Source organism: Pleurodeles waltl, chromosome 3_1, assembly GCF_031143425.1.
Source record: "Pleurodeles waltl isolate 20211129_DDA chromosome 3_1, aPleWal1.hap1.20221129, whole genome shotgun sequence".
Lineage (NCBI taxonomy): Eukaryota > Metazoa > Chordata > Amphibia > Caudata > Salamandridae > Pleurodeles > Pleurodeles waltl.
The window spans coordinates 1,943,349,197-1,943,372,085 of NC_090440.1; the positions used below are offsets into that span (position 1 = coordinate 1,943,349,197).

The following is a 22,889-nucleotide window of genomic DNA, read 5'->3' on the forward strand; positions in this document are numbered from 1 at the left end:
CCTGGATTCAATGCCCCCCTTAAACTACTCGTCACCGGACATCATTGTGCTGCACCTTGGGGATAATGATCTGGTTGCTCTAGGGCGCCGGCGGCTGTTTGAACTGGTAATATCAGAAATTGGTTGGTTGGCCAAAAACTTCCCTCAGGCTGTCCTTGCTTGGTCAAACATGACTCCTCGTTCTCTCTGGAGGGGCGGGCTCTCAATGAAAGCCCTCTATGACTCAGTGAAAAGAATCAATAGCAAATTGGCCAAGTTGTTTTGGACTCCAAGGTTGGCTGTGGTCTCGCATGGCTGCATTAAAGGAGACTTTTTTTTCTGCAGGACGGAGTTCCTCTTTCGCGAGTTGGCTATGAAATGTTTTTAGAGAATATACTTGCCTGGCTATCTCGACGTGGGCCTGTGGCGGGGTGAGATCATGACTGGGAATATAAACGGGTACCTTTTTTATTACAAAATTGGGAGACAGGCTAATTCGACCGTCCAAGGGGTGCTGGCTGGGAAGTGTGGACGGGTTGCGAGCAGTCGCTAGCATCTGGCCCCTAGGGCCAACCACCTGCGCATGTGCAGGTCTGAAGCGAGCGCTGGCCTTTTGGGGGGGGGAGAAGGGTGGATTCTGAGGGTGGCGGGGGCGCCCGAGGAAGGTATCCTAGCCGGCAGCCGGGCCCCCACCACAGCAATCCAGTTTGGTAGGTATCAGAACACCCTGATGGAGATCCTACCCCTGGGATTTGTGGCGTAAGGAGGGGCATGGTTTGAGGTAATAGGAAAATAGTCAGGATCTCATTCACAGCCACCAACATTAGGTGCGCAGGAACGAACGGTTTTAGTCAGTGACAGGAATGTGGATGTATTAGCGTACTCTGTTAAGGTTAGGCATCCCTTGAGCTCTGTGAATACTTTGTGAATATGATTGTGGTTACTGCATATCATTTTGATTATGACTAACAATATTTTGTCAATAAAAATAAGGCCGGGGTTTACGACCCCTAATCCCAAAGCGAAGTGCATCTAAGGTTTTATGGGGGAGGGGGGGGCGAGTGGTGTTTGGTGGTAAGAGGCCTCGGCGATACCCGACCACATGGAGTCACTTCAGGTGAAGTTAACCAATGACTGAAGTAGACTGCCTCACTGCCCCATGATGTATGCTGTAGTGGGTGGAAGCAAAATGTGAATGAAAGGAGAACAGACTAATGGATGAAGAGAGGTGTCAGAAAGCCCCTTTAAGGAAGTATATTGCACATATAATTTTAGTAAAATCAAAAGGTCTTGGCTAACAACAGACTTACAAAAGACTATTCCTACACATTCAGTTTTATGGTATTATGAGGCAAAACATCTGTGGTCACTCAATGAAGGTCAAAACTACATTACGGCCACAACGTACAACAAAACCAGGAGTGAGTGATGGGGGTGCCTGGATTTACAAGAATCGTCTGTGCACATCTTCCTAACGGGATAGGGCCTCTGAAAAGGTGTTGTGCTTTCTTGCAGGGTCTAGAAGGGGTAAGCGAACGACTGCCTCCAGACCCTTCATTTGAGATAAAGTATAGCAACACCACTGACCCTCAAATTAGAGTTCACGGCTCATAAACGAAAACCAAATAGGGACTATGAACTAATGCACACTGCTGCCATGTGCTATACCTCGAGCTAGGAACGGCTTAGAATCTAGCATTCTGGGATTGTAGTTCATTTTTTCCATTCCAGATATGCGGCTATAAATTCCTGCCGACAATGTGATATGGGTGCAAAAGCAGGCATGTTTCGTGGTGTTATACATGGCTGACTGGCTTAGTTGGCTGCTAACTTCATGACAAATGTTGAAAATTATGAAGCACCCTTCCTCTGTACTCACCATGGAGAATTATGGGACATCTCGTCCTTCGTAAAATATCTCTCCAGGGATAGCATCCCAGTGATGCTCCCATCCAATGGACTTCTTCCAGCCTTGTTTAACAAAGGAGCTTCATCTCCTACTTTCTCTTAAGCACATCCAGGGTGGGGAGCATGGAGACGAGGGGGCGACATCAGCAGAGGGGATACAGAAATTACTTATTTGAAGCCCCGTGGCCTAAAGAAGATGTTCTTTAGTGATCATTACATTAAAAAATAGAATAAAAGTCTAGAATAATTGTACCTAAAGAAAGCAGGGTAAAACCAGGAGAAAAAATAAAATCTACAAAGTGCAGAAAGAAGGGTCAGCAAGTGTACTTATCCGTGAGCTAGGCAGAAATAAAGATGGAAGCTGCTTGGACTCCAGTTGAGTACATCTGCAGACTTGTTTTGTGACATCATCTTGCTTTGTGAAGTCACTGAACGTGTAAGATGGATGCTTAGATGAGTCCAAAAGAAATGGTAGCTTCCATGGTTCGCTATGAAAGAACGGATGGAAATAACACATGGCTCAATGCAGACTCATGTAAAGTCGCTGTGTTACTTAATGAAACTTCCTAGCTAAGGATGATCTGGAACCCTCAACGTTTCCTGCGTAAAACTGTGGTGTGGTGTACTGGGGTCTGTTGAGGGAGGACAGTAAAGCACAGATTGTCTCTACTGAGTCATGCATTTCGACTTGGCCTGCGACCTCCTACTCCGCTTACCAGCCTTTAGAAGATTCTACCTTTACTGGCTGCAGCTTTTTCATATCACTAGTGTCAAGAGGAGTCCCTTTCTGAGACCCTTGAAGAAAGCAATGTTCTCCGGTGCTGAGCCCTATACCCCACAGCTGTTCCAAAAAAAAGGCATTTTGAGAGAGATGCATTTTTTGATTCGAGCTCACTAAAGGGATAGTCAAGAGAACAAACTAATCACAACTAACACTTTTCTCACAGCTCCCTGGCTGGCCATGCACTTACCAACACCCACACATCTCCCCCTCACGCACATGGTGACCCACGTGATCTCATACAGACCTCCAACAGATTCAGCCACTCTCAACCTATTACCCTCTAATCAAGCTTTCATCCACGTAACCCTTACACAAACCCCCTTTTCCTTCAACCAGCAATAACCTACCTAGATCCAGACAAAAAACATTCACAGATTCCGCCACAGTTGAATTGAATGCAGGACACAATGATCTTGTCACTCCACCCATCTCAAAATTCTCTATGAATTCAACAAAGCGAGACACTCGGCCTTCGACACGCTTCACATTTGGAACCTTTACACCTTTGGCACTCTATGTATAGCCTTGGCCTGACATTGAGTCCATAAAAACAGGCATGCAGTCCAAACCAGGCAGGTGGGAGAAGTCCTGAACTTCAGAGGAGTTGACTTACTCTTTACCCTTAACATGTATAGCTTGATAAAGCTAAAGCTGGTCACTACCAGACCCTCATCTGTTCTCTCCACGCTCACCCATGGCAGCCAAAAAGTTTTCTAACCATTAACTGTCTGACAAACTACTCTCCTAGCTACACCCCACCTCACGCTTACATCCCAACGCTGGCTCCTAGAGAGTTGTTGTTCACTGCCCTCTTCCATACATCACAAATTAAGCCCTTCCATAGCTACATCTGCCAGTTCAGCAAATGCCCACTTTCTCGCCATATGCCCCAAACTGGTAATCTCTAGCTCCCTTCTTCAGCACTCTCAACCTCCAACCTATTTAACATTCACTCCTCACTGGGATATCACCATTGTTTTAAATCTGCAGGAGCACTATCTTTTCTGAAAAGGCTGTGGCTGACTTCTCGTCTCCCTTCAGCTATTGGTACCACCCATCATCTAGCTGGCATTCCTTTTCAAAATCCTTACATACCTTGCCTTGCATCAGCAAGCTCACCCTCTGCATAGCCTCTAGTAACACTCAGTGAAAACAGTTCTCATGTCCTACCAACACGACTCGCTTTCATTTTCACCCTCAACTTATCAGTAACATTCAACACTGGTGAGCACATGAACCTGCTCAACATGTTCGTGTCCCTTGTTATTTCGCTTCCCTTGGTATTTCCAATTGGCTAATCTCAGTATTTTGACCAATCTCCCTTCCACTCCCTCTCGATCAAATCAAATCAAATCATTAACATTTATAAAGCGCGCTACTCACCCGTGCGGGTCTCAAGGCGCTAGGGGGGAAAGGGGGGGTTATCGCTGCTCGAACAGCCAAGTCTTTAGGAGTCTCCGGAAAGCGGAGTGGTCCTGGGTGGTCCTGAGGCTGGTGGGGAGGGAGTTCCAGGTCTTGGCCGCCAGGAAGGAGAAAGATCTCCCACCCGCCGTGGAGCGGCGGGTGCGAGGGACGGCAGCAAGTGCGAGGCCAGCGGAGCGGAGGGGGCGGGTGGGGACGTAGAAGCTGAGGCGTCTGTTGAGGTATTCCGGTCCCTTGTTGTGGAGGGCTTTGTGTGCGTGGGTGAGAAGACGGAAGGTGATCCTTTTGCTGACTGGGAGCCAATGCAGGTGTCTCAGGTGTGCGGAGATGTGGCTGTTGCGGGGTACGTCGAGGATGAGGCGGGCCGAGGCGTTTTGGATGCGTTGCAGGCGGTTTTGGAGTTTGGCTGTGGTCCCGGCGTAGAGGGTGTTGCCGTAGTCCAGGCGGCTCGTGACGAGGGCGTGGGTCACGGTTTTTCTGGTGTCGGCGGGGATCCAGCGGAAGATCTTACGGAGCATGCGGAGAGTGAGGAAGCAGGCGGAGGACACGGCGTTGACTTGCTTGGTCATGGTGAGAAGAGGGTCCAAGATGAAGCCGAGGTTGCGGGCGTGGTCTGCGGGGGTCGGTGCGGTGCCGAGGGCCGTGGGCCACCAGGAGTCGTCCCAGGCGGACGGGGTGTTGCCGAGGATGAGGACTTCCGTTTTTTCAGAGTTCAGCTTTAGGCGGCTGAGCCTCATCCAATCTGCGACGTCCTTCATACCCTCTTGTAGGTTGGTCTTGGCGCTGGCGGGGTCCTTGGTGAGGGAGAGTACAAGTTGGGTGTCGTCGGCGTAGGAGGTGATGATGATGTCGTGCTTGCGTACGATGTCGGCGAGGGGGCTCATGTAGACATTGAAGAGTGTCGGGCTGAGCGATGAGCCTTGAGGTACGCCGCAGATGATCTTGGTGGGTTCTGAGCGAAACGGAGGGAGGTAAACTCTTTGGGAGCGGTTGGCGAGGAAGGAGGCGATCCAGTCCAGGGCCTGGCCTTGGATCCCGGTGGAGCGTAGGCGGGTGATTAGGGTGCGGTGACAGACGGTGTCAAAGGCAGCCGAGAGGTCGAGGAGAATGAGGGCGACTGTTTCACCGTTGTCCATCAGGGTTCTGATGTCGTCTGTGACTGAGATGAGGGCGGTTTCCGTGCTGTGGTTGGTTCGGAATCCGGTTTGTGAAGGGTCGAGCAGGTTGTTGTCTTCCAGGAAGGTGGTCAGCTGTTTGTTGACGGTCTTTTCTATTACCTTGGCTGGGAAAGGTAGAAGAGAGATGGGGCGGAAGTTTTTCAGGTCGCTTGGGTCAGCCGTAGGTTTCTTTAGTAGGGCGTTGACTTCAGCGTGCTTCCAGCATTCGGGGAAGGTAGCAGAAGAAAAAGAAGAGTTGATGACGGTCTGGAGGTGCGGGGCGATGATGTCGTCGGCTTTGTTAAAGATGAAGTGCGGGCAGGGGTCCGAAGGGGCGCCGGAGGGTGTGCCCACAGGCTCAGTGTGTGTTCTTTTCCTTCTCTCACTCAAAACATCCTCCCTGGTTGTGGCCATCTCGTTTAACTTCTCTTCTTCAATTAAATGGAGAGGACTTCTAAATCTTCTTCCTTGTGTATGTTAAGGTATATGTACAGCACAAACCTAGCTATGAAGCACAAGAGCGCTCAACAATGGGTGAAGCCCAGGAGTGCGATTTGTGGTCATTTACGTAGATGCAGGTAACAAGCGTGGTCTCGGGCAGATGGGGGGCGGAGGTCACAGTGTTTCTTGAAGAAATTAGTCTTCAGCTTGCAGGATGGTTGGTCAGTTATGATGTTAATGAAGATGCTGATCCACATCGTTGGAGAATGGCTGCTTTCTGTTTTTTTATCTTCTGCATTTTCTCTTTGCATTCTCTGATCTCTTACTCCTCAATTACAAACTCTAATTTCTGTCTTACAGGCATCTGCCACCCGGGAGAGCTAACCATAGTGCAGTTGGGCCCATATGTCCTAGAGGTTCAGTGCAACTAATCTATGTCTGTCTGCTACTGTCCAGCAGGGTGAGTGGAACCTGCTTCCTTTATTGTAATAAGTGAATGGCACCCTTCATATGCCACTGTCTGCAGCCAGATGAGCCTACACCGGCTCATGCTCAACTCCTCAAAAAGTGAAATCTTCTCCAGCCTAGCGTTCATCAGCCTCCCTCTCATTCCCTCAAAGCCAGAAACCTTGAAGTACCTTTAGATGTCACTAGACTCCTATGTCACTGCCATTGCTGCACAGCATCAGCTGCTCAAAACAGAATACATTCTGCCTCCCCTTTCCCATCCAGTCTGCTAAAAACCTTTTTAACAGACTCTTCATGAGTAAGCTAGACCACTGCAAAAGCTTACTCCTGTGTTTACCAAAATTAAGCTATCTCGAGCTCTGAAAATATCATCAAGTTTGCACTGCACCTACTTTTCACTTTCCCGCACCTTGAGACCACAAGCCCCCGTCTCCCTTGTACCTCAACACCTAAAAAATGGCTGTCTCTCAGTCTGCAGCACTGCCCAGTTTGAGGCCCTTCTCTGGCCCCCATTTAGTTGCAGCTTTTGCCTATCACACCACAAGCAGTTCTCTGTTATTCTCCAACAGTCATCTTCACACTGTATCCAAATTTCGAAGTGACCCAACTTAGTTTTCAATTATTTTTCCTTTTCATTGCAAAATCCTCCTCTTGTGCTCTGAGTTTATATTACGCCTATAAAACCATAAGACAAGAATCCCTCAGCCTGTCTCTCAGGGCACACCTCCCAACTCCCCAGCTCAATTTTAGCTCATGGCAACTGAAGCTTAAATATGTACATATGTCCACAAATAAATCTCTCGTCTTTTGGTTTTTGTCAACCAGCTCAAGAGGCTCATGTGTTATGTGCCAAAAGTTTATTTTGTGAGTGTTCTGTTTGAAACCCAACCTATGCTAATAACAACATAAATAAAATAAGGCTGAAGAGGAAAGGCAAAATGTGCTTCCTGTGACATTCTTTGTAAGAAAACGATGCTATGATATGGAGACGTCACTCCTCACAATCACAGCTGCTACTGTGGCCCCAAGGCACTGTAGTAAAAGCAGCTCCTTCTGGTCAGCGTCTGCTCACTCCCCTCTGCGCAGCTCCACGTGTTGCTGGTCCACGTGAGAGCCTGCCTGACTCTCAGTTTGAGGCTCACCTCTACCCACAGGCCCCCACCTGCGTCTCATCCCTGGTGGCCTAGTGGCCATCTGTACCTGTCTGTGTGTGTGTCTCTTTTTTCTCCTTTTTTTCCACTCTTTTGTTCTTTTTTCCCACCGCTCTCCGTCCCTGCTGCTGTTGCCCATGTGGCCCTGCCCCTTTCCATGTGAAGCGCTTTCTCGCCCTCATGCCTCCCAGCTGAGCAGAGCCTCCCACCTCCCTCCCTTTCTTAATGACAGCCACTGTGCAGTGAGAGGACCACAACTCTTACTTTCTGGTCAGCGTCTGCTCGCCCCCTCTGTGCAGCTCCAACTGTTGCTGCTGCTGGTCCGAGTGAAAGCCCGCCTGACTCTCAGTTCGAGGCCCACGTCCACCGGCAGGCACCGGCCTGCGCCTCATCGCTGGTCGCTTAGTGGCCATCTGTACCTATCTGTGTGTGTCTCTTTGCCATCTTTTTTTTCTCTTCTTGTCTCTTTTATTCTCCTTTTTTTCCACTCTTTTGCACTTTTTTCCCCGCTCTGTCTCTGCCACTGCTGCCCCAACCTCTCCCTGCGATGCACTCTCCTGTCCTCCCGCCTCCCAGCTAACCAGACCCTTCCACCTCCATCCCCTTCTTAATGGCAGCTGTTGCGCAGTGAGAGGGCGACTCCTCTGACCTTCTGGTCAGCGTCCGCTTGCCTCCCTCCTGTGCAGCTCCACCTGTTGCTGCTGCTGGTCCGAGTGAGAGCCTGCCTGACTCTCAGTTCGAGGCCCACCTCTACCTGCAAGCACCCACCTGCACCTCATCCCTGGTGGCCTAGTAGCCATCTGTACCTGTCTGTGTGTGTCTCTTTGCCTATTTATCTTCTTTCTCTTCTTGTCTCTTTCCATTCTTTTGCACTTTTTACCACCTGCGCTCTGTCCCTGCTGCTGCCCCTGCAACCCCACCCCACTCCCTGCAAAGCGCTTTCCCGCTCTCCTGCCTCCCAGCTGACCGGTCCCTTCCCCTTCTTAATGGCAGCCAAAGGGTGGCCACGTGCAGCAGGCACACCAAAGGCAAGCCTATCTGCGCCCGTTTGCACCTGTCTCATCGCCATGGACCCTGGTTCCCACACCACCCACTGGTATGATGCCAGCGCTTTGCACGCCCTCATTCCTGGAAGATCCTCAGCCTGCCATCAAGTCAATCCAAAGAACACTCATGGACCATTCTCCTGTCGCTTCTGCTCCTTTACCTGCCGCCGCATGCCAAACCACCCCGCCCACAGCCAAGGCGGACAGCACAAGTGCTTACTCTTCAACACCCACTCCCTTGCCAAACACGCAGTAGAAGTCTGGGACCTCCTCAACTCGATCGCCCCTGACGTCGCCTTCCTCACAGAGTGCTGGATCACCCCCACCTCAGCCCTGGACATCGCCACCACCATTTCCGACAGCTACAATATCGTCCACAAAGACAGTGAATCGACCAGGAGGAGGCATCCCCATAGTCTAGAGGAACACCGTCTGCCTCTCAACCACCACTGAAACACAGAACCAGCCAACCACCACTAAACACCTACACTTCCAAATTCAGACCAACCCTAACACCTCCCTTTGTTGCATGCTCGTCTTCAGACCACCCGGACCCTGGACCCAGTTCAGCGAAGCCATCGTTGACCTCATAGCCTCCCATGCACTCCCCTCCACTGACTACATCCTACTCTGCGATCTCAACTTTCATCTTGAAACCGCAATGACCCCAACACCACATCCCTCCTCGACAACCTCACCACCCTCGGTCTCAAGCAACTAGTCAACATCCCCACCCACTCAACAGGTCACACCCTTGACCCTGTCTTCTCGGCTGGAAACAACATCACCATCTTGCACACCTCCGAACACCATTGGATCGACCACTGATATGTCTACTTCACCTTTACGAAGACCACCGCACACCACCACGCCCCCAGGCAGAAACTGGTGCAAAGTCACAGAATCCTAGCTCACCACTCCCCCCCCAACTGGATGCCACAAACGAGAACGACTCAGAGTGCAACCTGCACCTCTGGATTACAGAATGTGACAATCCCATGGTACTCTTCAGAAAACCCACTGGAAACCAGCACTGGAGGAAACCTAACTGGTTCATGACAGAACTCCAAGAATCCAAACGCAACTGCAGACAATGGGAAAGAAAATGAAGGAACAGCAAAACAACCACATACCCCACAGCCTACAAAGATGCTGTCACCACGCACCACCAGCGAATCGGAGCCTCCAAGAAAGCTGCTGTAAGGAAATGCCTCCTTGGCATGGTTACCCCCTGACTTTTTGCCTTTGCTGATGCCAAGTTATGATTTGAAAGTGTGCTGAGGCCTGCTAACCAGGCCCCAGCACCAGTGTTCTTTCCCTAACCTGTACTTTTGTTTCCACAATTGGCACACCCTGGCATCCAGGTAAGTCCCTTGTAACTGGTACCCCTGGTACCAAGGGCCCTGATGCCAGGGAAGGTCTCTAAGGGCTGCAGCATGTCTTATGCCACCCTGGTGACCCCTCACTCAGCACAGACACACTGCTTGCCAGCTTGTGTGTGCTAGTGGGGATAAAAAGACTAAGTCGACATGGCACTCCCCTCAGGGTGCCATGCCAACCTCACACTGCCTATAGGTATAGATAAGTCACCCCTCTAGCAGGCCTTACAGCCCTAAGGCAGGGTGCACTATACCACAGGTGAGGGCATAAGTGCATGAACACTATGCCCCTACAGTGTCTAAGCAAAACCTTAGACATTGTAAGTGCAGGGTAGCCATAAGAGTATATGGTCTGGGAGTCTGTCATGCACGAACTCCACAGCACCATAATGGCTACACTGAAAACTGTGAAGTTTCGTATCAAACTTCTCAGCACAATAAATGCACACTGATGCCAGTGTACATTTTATTGTAACATACACCCCAGAGGGCACCTTAGAGGTGCCCCCCTGAAACCTTAACCGACTACCCGTGTGGACTGACTAGTTTTAGCAGCCTGCCACACACCAGACATGTTGCTGGCCACATGGGGAGAGTGCCTTTGTCACTCTGTGGCTAGTAACAAAGCCTGTACTAGGTGGAGGTGCTTCTCACCTCCCCTGCAGGAACTGTAACACCTGGTGGTGAGCCTCAAAGTCTCACCCCCTTTGTTACAGCACCCCAGGGCACTCCAGCTAGTGGAGTTGCCCGCCCCTCCGGCCACGGCCCCACTTTTGGCGGCAAGGCTGGAGGAGATAATGAGAAAAACAAGGAGTCGTCACTGGCCAGTCAGGACAGCCCCTAAGGTGTCCTGAGCTGAGGTGACTCTGACTTTTAGAAATCCTCCATCTTGCAGATGGAGGATTCCCCCAATAGGATTAGGGATGTGCCCCCCTCCCCTCAGGGAGGAGGCACAAAGAGGGTGTAGCCACCCTCAGGGATAGTAGCCATTGGCTACTAACCCCCCCGACCTAAACACACCCCTAAATTCAGTATTTAGGGGCTCCCCAGAACCTAGGAAACTAGATTCCTGCAACCTAAGAAGAAGAGGACTGCTGAACTGAAAAACCTGCAGAGAAGACGGAGACACCAACTGCTTTGGCCCCAGCTCTACCGGCCTGTCTCCCCACTTCTAAAGACACTGCTCCAGCGACGCGTTCCCAGGGTCCAGCAACCTCTGAAGCCTCAGAGGACTACCCTGCATTTAGAAGGACCAAGAACTCCAGAGGACAGCGGCTCTGTTCCACAAAGACTGCAACTTTGCAACAAAGAAGCAACTTTGAAACATCACACGTTTCCCGCCGGAAGCGTGAGACTTTGCACTCTGCACCCGACGCCCCCGGCTCGACTTGTGGAGAACAAACCCCACAGGGAGGACTCCCCGGCGACTACAAGACCGTGAGTAGCCAGAGTTGACCCCCCTGAGCCCCCACAGCGACACCTGCAGAGGGAATCCCTAGGCTCCCCCCTGACCGCGACTGCCTGCTTTAAAGACCCGACGCCTGGTAAAGACTCTGCATCCGCAGCCCCCAGGACCTGAAGGATCCGACCTCCAGTGCAGGAGCGACCCCCAGGTGGCCCTCTCCCTTGCCCAGGTAGTGGCTACCCCGAGGAGCCCCCCCCCCCTTGCCTGCCTGCATCGCTGAAGAGACCCCTTGGCCTCCCATTGAAACCTATTGCGAACCCGACGCTTGTTTGCACACTGCACCCGGCCGCCCCCGTGCCGCTGAGGGTGTACTTTCTGCGCTGACTTGTGTCCCCCCCGGTGCCTTACAAAACCCCCCTGGTCTGCCCTCCGAAGACGCGGGTACTTACCTGCTGGCAGACTGGAACCGGGGCACCCCCTTCTCCATTGAAGCCTATGCGTTTTGGGCACCACTTTGACCTCTGCACCTGACCGGCCCTGAGCTGCTGGTGTGGTAACTTTGGGGTTGCCCTGAACCCCCAACGGTGGGCTACCTAGGACCCAACTTTGAACCCCGTAGGTGGTTTACTTACATGCAAAAACTAACAAACACTTACCTCCCCCAAGAACTGTAGAAAATTGCACTGTCTAGTTTTAAAATAGCTATATGTCATTTATGTGAAAACTGTATATGCTATTTTTCTAATTCAAAGTTCCTAAAGTTCCTAAGTGAAGTACCTTTCATTTAAAGCATTACTTGTAAATCTTGAACCTGTGGTTCTTAAAATAAACTAAGAAAATATATTTTTCTATACAAAAACCTATTGGCCTGGAATTGTCTCTGAGTGTGTGTTCCTCATTTATTGCCTGTGTGTGTACAACAAATGCTTAACACCACCCTCTGATAAGCTTACTGCTCGACCACACTACCACAAAATAGAGCATTAGAATTATCTCTTTTTGCCACTATCTTACCTCTAAGGGGAACCCTTGGACTCTGTGCATACTATTCCTTACTTTGAAATAGTGCATACAGAGCCAACTTCCTACAGCTGCCATTCAAGAACGCATCAGCACCAACGCACACAACAGCAAGGAGCTATTCACCATAGTCAAAGAATTTACAAACCCCAGAACTGACACCTCGGACATCCCCCCGTCAAGACCTCTGTGACAACTTCACCACCTTTTTCCCCCGGAAAATCCAGGACATATACGAAGGATTCAAGAACCAAAACCAGCCCCCACCAGCATCACCACGGACCCCACACCACAGACCCTGAACACTGGACCCCAGACACCAGAAACTCATGAACTACATCCATTCAGGGGGACCCTCTGACCTGTTTCCACATCACATCTTCAACCTGGCCAGTGCCACCATCACACCAGAGCTCTGCCGGACTATCAACCGTTCTGTCGAAACCGACACCTTCCCATCTGACTAGAAACACGTAGAGATCAACCCACTCCTAAAGAAACATTCCGTCAACCCAAGGGAGATGAAAAACTACGGACCCATTTCTCTGCTTCCCTTCCCAGCCAAGGTAACAGAAAAGGCCATCAACATGCAACTGACGGAGTTCCTCTAGTCAAACCACATCCTAGACCCCTCACAGTGCGGTTTCAGGAGCAACCACAGCACTGAGTCAGCCCTCCTCGCAGCAACCGACAACATCCGCACTATACTGAACCACAAAGACATGGACGCCCTCATCCTCCTCGACCTCTCCGCCGTGTTCGACACAGTCTCCCACCCCATCCTTTGTACTAGACTCCACGATGCCAGCATCTGCGGCAAAGCACTAGATGGATTAGTTCCTTCCTTACCAGAAGAACCCAGAGTGTCAGACTCCCACTGTACACTTCGGTGCCCGAAGAAACCTGCAGCGGAGTATCTCAGGGATCCTCACTAAGCCCGACCCTCTTCAACATCTATATGGCCCTGCTCGCCAAAATCATCAGACAGCACAGACTAAACATTGTCTCCTATGCCAACGATACCCAACTGATCCTCTTCCTGACCGAGGACCCATCAAAAGCCTAGAGAAACTTCAACGAGGGTATGAGTGTAGTCGCCGCCTGGATGGAAGCCAGCTGCCTCAGGCTCAACTCGGAAAAGACAAAAATCCTCGGACTCTGTTCCACCCTTTCACCCTCGGATGACTCCTGGTGGCCAGCTGCTCTAGGAAATACCCCCACCGACCACGCATGCAACATTGTCATCATCCTGGACTCCACGCTTTCCATGACCCGTCAAGTCAATGCCATCTCAGCAGCCTCCTTGTCTCCTTTGGAAGATCTTCAAGTGGATCCCCACCAAGACTAGAAGGATGGTCACCCATGCTCTGGTCAGCAGCAAATTGGACAAATGCAAAGCATTCTACATCTGCATCACAAAGAAGCTACAAGCAAGGCTACAGAGAATCCAGAACGCAGCAGCTAGACGCATCCTGGCCATCCCCCACCACAGCCACATCTCCACCCACCTCAGAGACCTCCACTGGCTTCCGGTCGAAAGAGGCTTCAAGCTATTGACTCACACCTATAAGGCACTTCACAACATCGGACAAGACTACCTAAACCACTGCCTGATCTTCTACACTCCCTCCAGGCAACTCTGATCCTCCCATCTTGCTCTTGTCGCCATCCCCAGAATCAGGAAAAGAACAGATGGAGGCAGATCCTTCTCTTACCTCGCAGCCCAGCTTGGAGTCCTCTCCATCTCAACTTCAGACAGGCTGCATCACTTAAGCAATTCAGGAAGGATCTCAAGACCTGGCTCTTCGAGTGATCAGCAAGCCCACAACAGTGCCTTGGGACCCTACAGGTGCTCTACAAGTACTGATTGACTGAGGAGTTGCTGCAGGGCCGGACTGAAGTGCTCTAGAGGGGCTATGTACGGGTCCCAGTGTGTAGCAGGGGTCTGCTGCAGGTCACAGCTGAGGAGCACTGACAGAGCTGTGTCTGGGCCCCTGTGCAGTAACAGCAGAGGGCGCTGCAGGGCCTGAGTGAGGTCTTCTGGAAGGGCTATGGATGGGGCCAAGTGCAACAGATGTCTGCTGCTGGTCACAGCTGAGATGCATTGACAGAGCTGTGTCTGGGCCTCAGTGTAGTAACAGCAGGGGGCGCTGCAGGTCACTGCCAAACAAGGTGGACAATTACCGCGAGCAAGATTAAATGTTGGACTTCACAGCGCAAGTGTGTGCTTTGCATGTAATTGCATCACGAAGGCTAGGTCTTTTCTTCAGGGGACAGTCTCTGTATGGATCGCATTGGAATTAGAATTAAATTGATGCAGAAGGGATTGCAGCGGATTCTCTGCCTCTTAATTTGTCATCAGTGCTATTGACTGCCGCCGAAGCTAATACCAGGCCGTGCGTCCTCCCCGCATTGATCAGTTTGTTGCAGCCACGCATTGATTTTAACTCAGCAACGGCGACGGCCGCTTCTGAATGTAATAATAAACAACCGCCTTTAAATCAAGATGTTTGTATTGATAAATGTTTTATTTAAACACAAGTAAAGTGCCGATCCCATGCGAATGAAACCGCTAGCAACGACTGGTGCGGACGAAATCCCACTGTGCATTATTTGGACGAAGGACAAAGGCCAGCGGTGCGTTACACTATTCTAACCTCACGCCGTGACGTGGCCGTCCGAGCACGGAGGAAAGAGGCTTCCACCAACTAATGCCTCACACACACACACTTGTGCACGCACGCAGGCCGCGCGGCACCGGCTGCATCTCTGATCAGCAACCAGGGTACAGACGTCTCCTTCCAACGCGATCCGCCAGGCTTTGGCCCGGAATAGATAGACCCATTTTAGAGACCGCTCGTTACAGGCCCACCTTAAAGTCAGCTCGTTCGCCAACAGTATAGGGGTCTCTGTCAGAGGGAGGAAATGCTGCAATACCTAGGCCAGAGATTCGATGGCCAAGGCGACAGATTTCCTGTGAAATTATCTGGAGAGGGAGATAGCAAGAGAAAGTATGACTGGCCTTGGAGAAAGAGCTCCTTCCAATACTGTAGCGAGAGGAGCCCCGATTGCATGAACCTGTGCTAGAAGAAACCAGCCACTCCCCGCCGAGGCCTGTTATGGATTCTTACGGCGGCCAAGGCCTTGCTTAGCACTAGAGGTGGGCGAGTCAACACATGAACATGGAGAGCGGAGCCAAGGCTGTAGCTCGGATCTTAGAGCTCGTGCACGAGCTTAACCTTGAAAATGTTTGCAATGTAAACTATATGACAAACACCGCGTAGAATATGATAGTGTCTTCAAAGCTCAAAATAGCGCTTTTCTTTAATATGTGAAGTTCTGACATTCATACGTCTCATTATAGCACTGCACAGAGTACTTATGACAGGTTTTTAAACATGAATCGTTAATGAAGGAAGAGCCAAGACAATGGTTTATAAATCCCGATTTGTAACGGATTATTACTAATTCCAGCACAATAGGTTTTTGTAGAAATGTTATTCTGAACTCGCATAATTGAAAGTGCTTTCATACGCGATAATTGGCCTAAAATCACACAATTTAAGCAAGAACAGCAAAAGATTGGGGAGTGCGCCAAAAAAAGACTGTCGCACAGGGCGCCACCAACCCGCATACACGCACTCTCACATACAAACTCTCACCCACAAGCACGCAAACAAACATTTAAAAGTGTCTTATACTTATCTCAGCTACCAAGGAGGTTCATATTCCAGCTAATTGTAGTCCATTTTTTTAAACTAATGCTGTGATTAAAAAAAAAAAAAATGATTAAAAGCAAGAAGGTGGGGCCCCAAGCAAGGTCCATAAGTGCCCTGCGTTCCTTGCACTGATTTTGTGACCTCTGCAGGCCAGGGGTCGCAGAGGCAGTGCCAGGGGTCAAGCTGGAATGACGTCCATGGTGGCATTCATTGTTTATAGGCACTGATAGATTAAGTGACTTGCCGAGAATCACAGGACGTTGAGCAGATGCCGAGATTCGGAACTCGTTTCCGAGTTTTAGAGTCAGCAGCTCTGACAGGAACGCCAAACCTGGGTAGATGGAGGGAGGCAGGCAGAAGCCACAAGAAATCTCAGCTCTAATGGGCCCGAGGTTCGAACAGGACTTTGAGCTAAACCAGGTTTCAGCCTCGAGCCTGGCTCTAGCTTTCAATGGCTCGCCCACCTCTACTTGGCACATGTGCCATATCGAGACGCTTTGAAAGTGCTGGATCACAAAAACTGCATCATCCCATCACATCCAACTGCAACAGTGAAGGGGATCTCTTAAAATCAAGTTATCGGCTGAAGAAAACATGGGATGCCCCCTGGCAGAAGTTGCCGCAGAACACAGAATACTGATGAGTTTACGCAACTGCACATTACGGAAAGGACTGATGAAAACCAAAACCACAGCTGCCACTGTCCACGTTCCTCATATAGCCCCTTTTTTTGCAAACTACTATTTCTGAAAGGTGCCTGCATTGTACCCCTCAGAGAGCCGTAACTCTTGCCCATGTAGAAAAGATGGGCATGTGCCTTGAGAAAGGTATATGGGGGGCAATGGACAGACACATTAAATGTAAATGTTGGTTCAGTGCCCACCACTCGATCCAACTAGGCCGTGGAAATAACTCCACTAGGCGAAGATTCACTGCCAAGAGGTGCGAAAGAAAGATGTACAAAACCAGTTACATTATACAAAACATGAAGCTGGAGACATATTACACCAGCGCTAGAACCGATCCCACACAGAGAGGTAACAGGGACAGAAACAACCCCTTTGTTAGCGCTACACTTCTTTTTAAGCCACCCCTCATGTACATTCCATATTTCAATCTAGTTGATATAATTAAACTAGTGAGATATGTAAAGTGAAAAACGCCCATTCAAGCGTACAGAAAAATTCTGGATCCAAATGTAGAAACCAAACTCTGATCTCTCGCCAAGAAACTGTTACCCTATATATTAAACACAGCTTTCGAGTACGCGGACTTATCTGCCAGGGATTTAGAGTACTTGTCCTTCTGCAGCAGGCCATCTCTTCTAGATTCAAATGTTTTACACAATTCCGCCTTCTAGTGGTTGGGTCCGGAAGTGTTTATGCTTTCCTAAACAATTTCTGAGCTTGTGAGTGGGAGTGGGAGCCGATATAGGCGGACCTTGTGTGACATCGACCGTAATCCTATAGATTTGCACGTGCATTGTTAAATATGAGAAAAACACTTTACAATCTGCAATCTCCTCGGCGTTTCCTGCATCCCTGGACTCTCCTTTTCTTTGCAACAATAAATGATAAACTCAGTCTTTTATTTAATTGCTCCAATTACTGTCCACTTATGTCCAAAATGGTGGTCAAACCACAGTTATAGAGGTGAACAGCGGGGCATAACATGAGCAAATTCTGTACTACTGATCCCCTTTCAGCATATCATCCCCGAAGGCTTTACGAGTTCCACAAGTAATGCTCCGTACATCTTTCCATAACATCCCCACCAGCATGTTTTGGAATACCATGGACATGTCTAAGTGTTGCGTGTGGTTAGGGGCCATGAGTCACAAGCCGTAGAGCTTTGACTGGGCCAACGAACCCCTCCCCCAATACGTGTAACAAAAAGCACATTATTCGATGAGTGTCCAGACCTTATTCTTAGCCCACTGACTCCCACAACCCACTGGGTTTCACCTTAGGTTACGGGCAGTAGATTCTGGGAACAGAAACTGTCTCTGTCCCGACCCTGCATTCTCCTTGGAGCCCCCTGGGGCTGAACCTCTGGCCCTGCTGAAGATACAGGGCCAGGTTCTCAGAGAGCCCCTGAAGTAAGCTCCACTTCCCACAAAGTCTGTTGAACATGGACATTATCTTAGGGCTTTCACCATCTGTGGGTCTTTACGAAAGAAGGGTGCATTTACACTGTTTTCACTGTTTCCTGACTCTGCAAAAGCCAATTTACAGAAACTAATCAGTATGTTTTCTCTGGCTCATATTTCCTAGGCTATTTATAATGTCCTGATAAAATAATCCACACCAGTGTCACGATGCCACCAACCTATATGAAAACTTGTTCCTCATATTTCAGGAAACAAGCATTTGTAATTCTTTTCTTTTTCGCTTTGTTCTGGTCCCTAGAAGACATTGCTCCTACCCCTTGCTAATAACAAACTCCACCCCCTTGCCAACCACCATTCAGATCAGTAATAACACTCTAAGCAAATCATACTTTTAGTTGATTTTACCATCCCCTAATTAATTTTAGAGTGTATTAGGTCTAAGTCGTGCCAGTTTCCCTGCCAGTCCTTTACACATGCGGTGCAGCGAAGCCCGTGCACTCACCTTGTCTGTGCATGCGCAGGGCATCGAGAAGTCTAGAGCCGCGCACCTGTGCCCGCAGAAGGGGCACATCTAACTGCATGAGCTCTGCCACACAGCTCTCCCCCGGGGGCTCCAGCTCGCCGCTACTGATCCGGGTCGCCGGCACCACTTGGTTTTCGCTGTTGCTCACCTCGGCCTTGGGGAGGAGGCAGTGAACGAAGTGGATCTTGGATCTCTTGATGGTGTCAATGAGTGCATCCTGTGCAGGGAACGGAGGGAGGGAAGCAGCAGCGCTTAGAGTCAGTCATGACATGTTTAAGGGGAACAGACACAGTAGCAGCAGAGGTGAAACCATTCTGCCACTTGCATGCTAATATAACATCTGACGTGTAAACAGAGAGCAGCTAATATACTAACCAACTGAAACCTAATCACTCACTAATTGCTGATTGATGATTTAGGAATGTACATTACAAATTGTTATTTACTTTGGGATAACATTTCCAGAGAATGTGACAAAGTCCTTGTATCTGGTAGCAAAAAATGAAAACGGGCACCACTCATAGCTTAAATCATGCTTTTACTATATATATGTATTACGTTTTATTCAGCACAAAAGAGTCATTTTAATCAAAATATATCACTTTCTCTCTAAAACCAAGTAGAATATTCAATATGCTAGCGGACAAAGTAATTGTTAAAGTATGCAAATCAGGACACTACCAGAGAGGGACAGTGATAGTGCTGTGTCACAAATACTATATAGGGCACTGCCACAAGTTTTAAATAGAAAAGCAGGCCAGAAGGGCATCAGTGGATGGAAGGTGGTGGAGTCTCTGCAAGATAAGTGGATTGGTAACCCCTAGCCACAGCCGTAACCTTCAGAGACTGATATGTGTTGACTACTCTGTTTGCAATCACATGCCCTCTTTTCATTGGCAGAGATGCAGAAGGCTCCCAAACATACACAGGCCATGCAGTGTTTACAACAAAGTGATCATATCTACTGGAGACACGTCTGATACACGGAGCTACGATGTGCATGCTCTGCCTCCCGGGGCAGGACTGCTGATCTATGGTGAATCTGCTCGCAGCTGATGGGCTATGAGAGGTGGTCCTCTGCCACAGGGAAGCTCCGCAGTCAATGAGAATCTATTTTACCTGCATGTCTGCTACTCATCCTGCCTGAAACCCTTTAGATAGCCTCCTACTGCCTTGCAGTATTCCAGTTTACTCTGAGGAAAGCCTGCTCTTGTAGGGGAGGGAACTTTACCTACCTAGGAAACTACTAAGTCTTTTCCAGAATATGTTCATGGACTTTGCTAGTCCATGGCCACTGTCAAACAATACCTTTAGGAGACACGTAAATGGCTGTTCGAGCAGTAGAAGCACGCCCCCTCCCCGCTCCTCAGCACCATGAGACCCTCACGGGCGAGTAGTGCGCTTTACAAATGCTTTGATTGATTGATTGGAACAGCGACTTCTAGTCAATCGTGTCACGTTCATGAAGATGCTTAGGTCCCATCTCTTGGTGAACAAAAAGATAGTTACTGGATTTCACTTACCACCTGCAGACCAGCGAGCAATATTTGATCTTTTATTATTTTTATTTTCTGCCCTCCCAGCAAGCTGAAACCATTCTTCTTTGGGGAAATAAACAAATACTCGCATACTAGAGTCTTTTGGGAAGCATTCAACTGTTTAGTTGTTGTTCACATTGCTCTTTTGTGCCTCAGCTTCAACAGCAGCATCACACTCTAATCATGTACAAAGGCACTATATTCTGTAACTGTCAAAAAGCAATAACTAAAACTTTTAACATAACCACAAGAGGCTACCACCATAGGAAGGCCTTCTACCATCCAGAGGGGCAGCTAAGGGCTCTTCAAGGGCCATGCTGAAACAAAAAAACAGTTTCCTTAGATAGTCGATGGACCAGGATACAAACTAAATGACTCAAAACATTTACTTAAATTGGTATGTTTAGTGTAGATGCACAATATCCTACTGCATCTGGGCGTTGGACGAGGTTCGCAGCATATAAATCCTTTACTAAAAATGTAATTATTTTGCAACATGTCTGTAAGGAAATGCCTCCTTGGCATGGTTGCCCCTTGACTTTTTGCCTTTGCTGATGCCAAGTTATGATTTGAAAGTGTGCTGAGGCCTGCTAACCAGGCCCCAGCACCAGTGTTCTTTCCCTAAAACTGTACCTTTGTTTCCACAATTGGCACACCCTGGCATCCAGGTAAGTCCCTTGTAAATGGTACCCCTGGTACCAAGGGCAATGATGCTAGGGAAGGTCTCTAAGGGCTGCAGCATGTCTTATGCCACCCTGGGGACCCCTCACTCAGCACAGACACATTGCTTGCCAGCTTGTGTGTGCTGGTGGGGAGAAAATGACTAAGTCGACATGGCACTCCCCTCAGGGTGCCATGCCAACCTCACACTACCTATGGCATAGATAAGTCACCCCTCTAGCAGGCCTTACAGCCCTAAGGCAGGGTGCACTAAACCATAGGTGAGGGCATAGGTGCATAAGCCCTATGCCCCTACAGTGTCTAAGCAAAACCTTAGACATTGTAAGTGCAGGGTAGCCATAAGAGTATGTGGTCTGGAAGTCTGTCACACACGAACTCCACAGCACCATAATGGCTACACTGAAAACTGGGAAGTTTGGTATCAAACTTCTCAGCACAATAAACGCACACTGATGCCAGTGTACATTTTATTGTGAAATACACCCCAGAGGGCATCTTAGAGATGCCCCCTGAAAACATACCCGACTTCCAGTGTGGGCTGACAAGTTTTGCCAGCCTGCCACACACCAGACATGTTGCTGGCCAAATGGGGAGAGTGCCTTTGTCACTCTGTGGCTAGTAACAAAGCCTGTATTGGGTGGAGGTGCTTCTCACCTCCCCCTGCAGGAACTGTAACACCTGGCGGTGAGCCTCAAAAGCTCACCCCCTTTGTTACAGCGCCACAGGGCATTCCAGCTAGTTAAGATGCCTGCCCCCTCCGGCCACGGCCCCACTTTGGCGGCAAGGCTGGAGGAGATAATGAGAAAAACAAGGAGGAGTCACCGGCCAGTCAGGACAACCCCTAAGGTGTCCTGAGCTGAGGTGACTCTGACTTTTAGAAATCCTCCATCTTGCAGATGGAGGATTCCCCCAATAGGATTAGGGATGTGCCCCCCTCCCCTCAGGGAGGAGGCACAAAGAGGGTGTAGCCACCCTCAGGGCTAGTAGCCATTGGCTACTAACCCCCCAGACCTAAACAAACCCCTAAATTGAGTATTTAGGGGCTCCCCAGAACCTAGGAAACTAGATTCCTGCAACCTGAAGACGAAGAAGGACTGCTGACCTGAAAGCCCTGCAGAGAAGACGGAGACACCAACTGCTTTGGCCCCAGCCCTACCGGCCTGTCTCCCCACTTCAAGAAAAACTGCAACAGCGACGCGTTCCCCAGGGTCCAGCGACCTCTGAAGCCTCAGAGGACTACCCTGCATCTAAAAGAACCAAGAACTCCCGAGGACAGCTCTGCTCCAAAGAAGAAACAACTTTGCAACAAAGAAACAAACTTTAAAGGACTGCACGTTTCCCGCCGAAAGCGGGAGACTTTCCACTCTGCACCCGACGCCCTCGGCTTGACCTGCGGAGAACCAACACTACAGGGAGGACTCCCCGGCGACTGTGACCCTGTGAGTAGCCAGAGCTGACCCCCCTCAGCACCCCCAGCGACGCCTGCAGAGGGAATCCAGAGGCTCCCCCTGACCGCGACGGCCTGCTTCTAAGAACCCGACGCCTGGTAAAGACACTGCACCCACAGCCCCCAGGACCTGAAGGATCTGACCTCCAGTGCAGAAGCGACCCCCAGGTGGCCCTCTCCCTTGCCCAGGTGGTGGCTACCCCGAGGAGCCCCCCCTTGCCTGCCTGCTTCGATGAAGAGACCCCTGGGTCTCCCATTGAACTCCATTGCAAACCCGACGCCTGTTTGCACTCTGCAGCCGGCCGCCCCCGTGCCGCTGAGGGTGTACTTTTTGTGCTGACTTGTGTCCCCCCCCGGTGCCCTACAAAACCCCCCTGGTCTGCCCTCCGAAGTCGCGGGTACCTACCTGCTGGCAGACTGGAACCGGGGCACCCCCTTCTCCATTGAAGCCTATGTGTTTTGGACACCACTTTGACCTCTGCACCCGACCGGCCCTGAGCTGCTGGTGTGGTAACTTTGGGGTTGCCCTGAACCCCCAACGGTGGGCTACCTTGGACCCAACTTTGAACCCTGTAGGTGGTTTACTTACCTACAAAACTAACAAATACTTACCTCCCCCAGGAACTGTTGAAATGTGCACTGTCTAGTTTTAAAATAGCTTATTGCCATTTTTGCCAAAACTGTACATGCTATTTTGCTGATTCAAAGTTC

General features: G+C 49.8%; 1 protein-coding gene across 11 annotated transcripts in view; it reads right to left on the bottom strand.

The window, feature by feature from the left end:
• MYO18A (myosin XVIIIA) overlaps positions 1 to 22,889 on the bottom strand; it is an 805,500-nt gene that overhangs the window by 332,633 nt on the left and 449,978 nt on the right. For all 11 annotated transcript variants that reach the window (XM_069226228.1, XM_069226223.1, XM_069226221.1 and 8 more), the window contains one exon: positions 18,492 to 18,729. In XM_069226228.1, the coding sequence (XP_069082329.1) occupies positions 18,492 to 18,729 (238 nt within the window). The remainder of the gene's footprint in view (positions 1 to 18,491; positions 18,730 to 22,889) is intronic.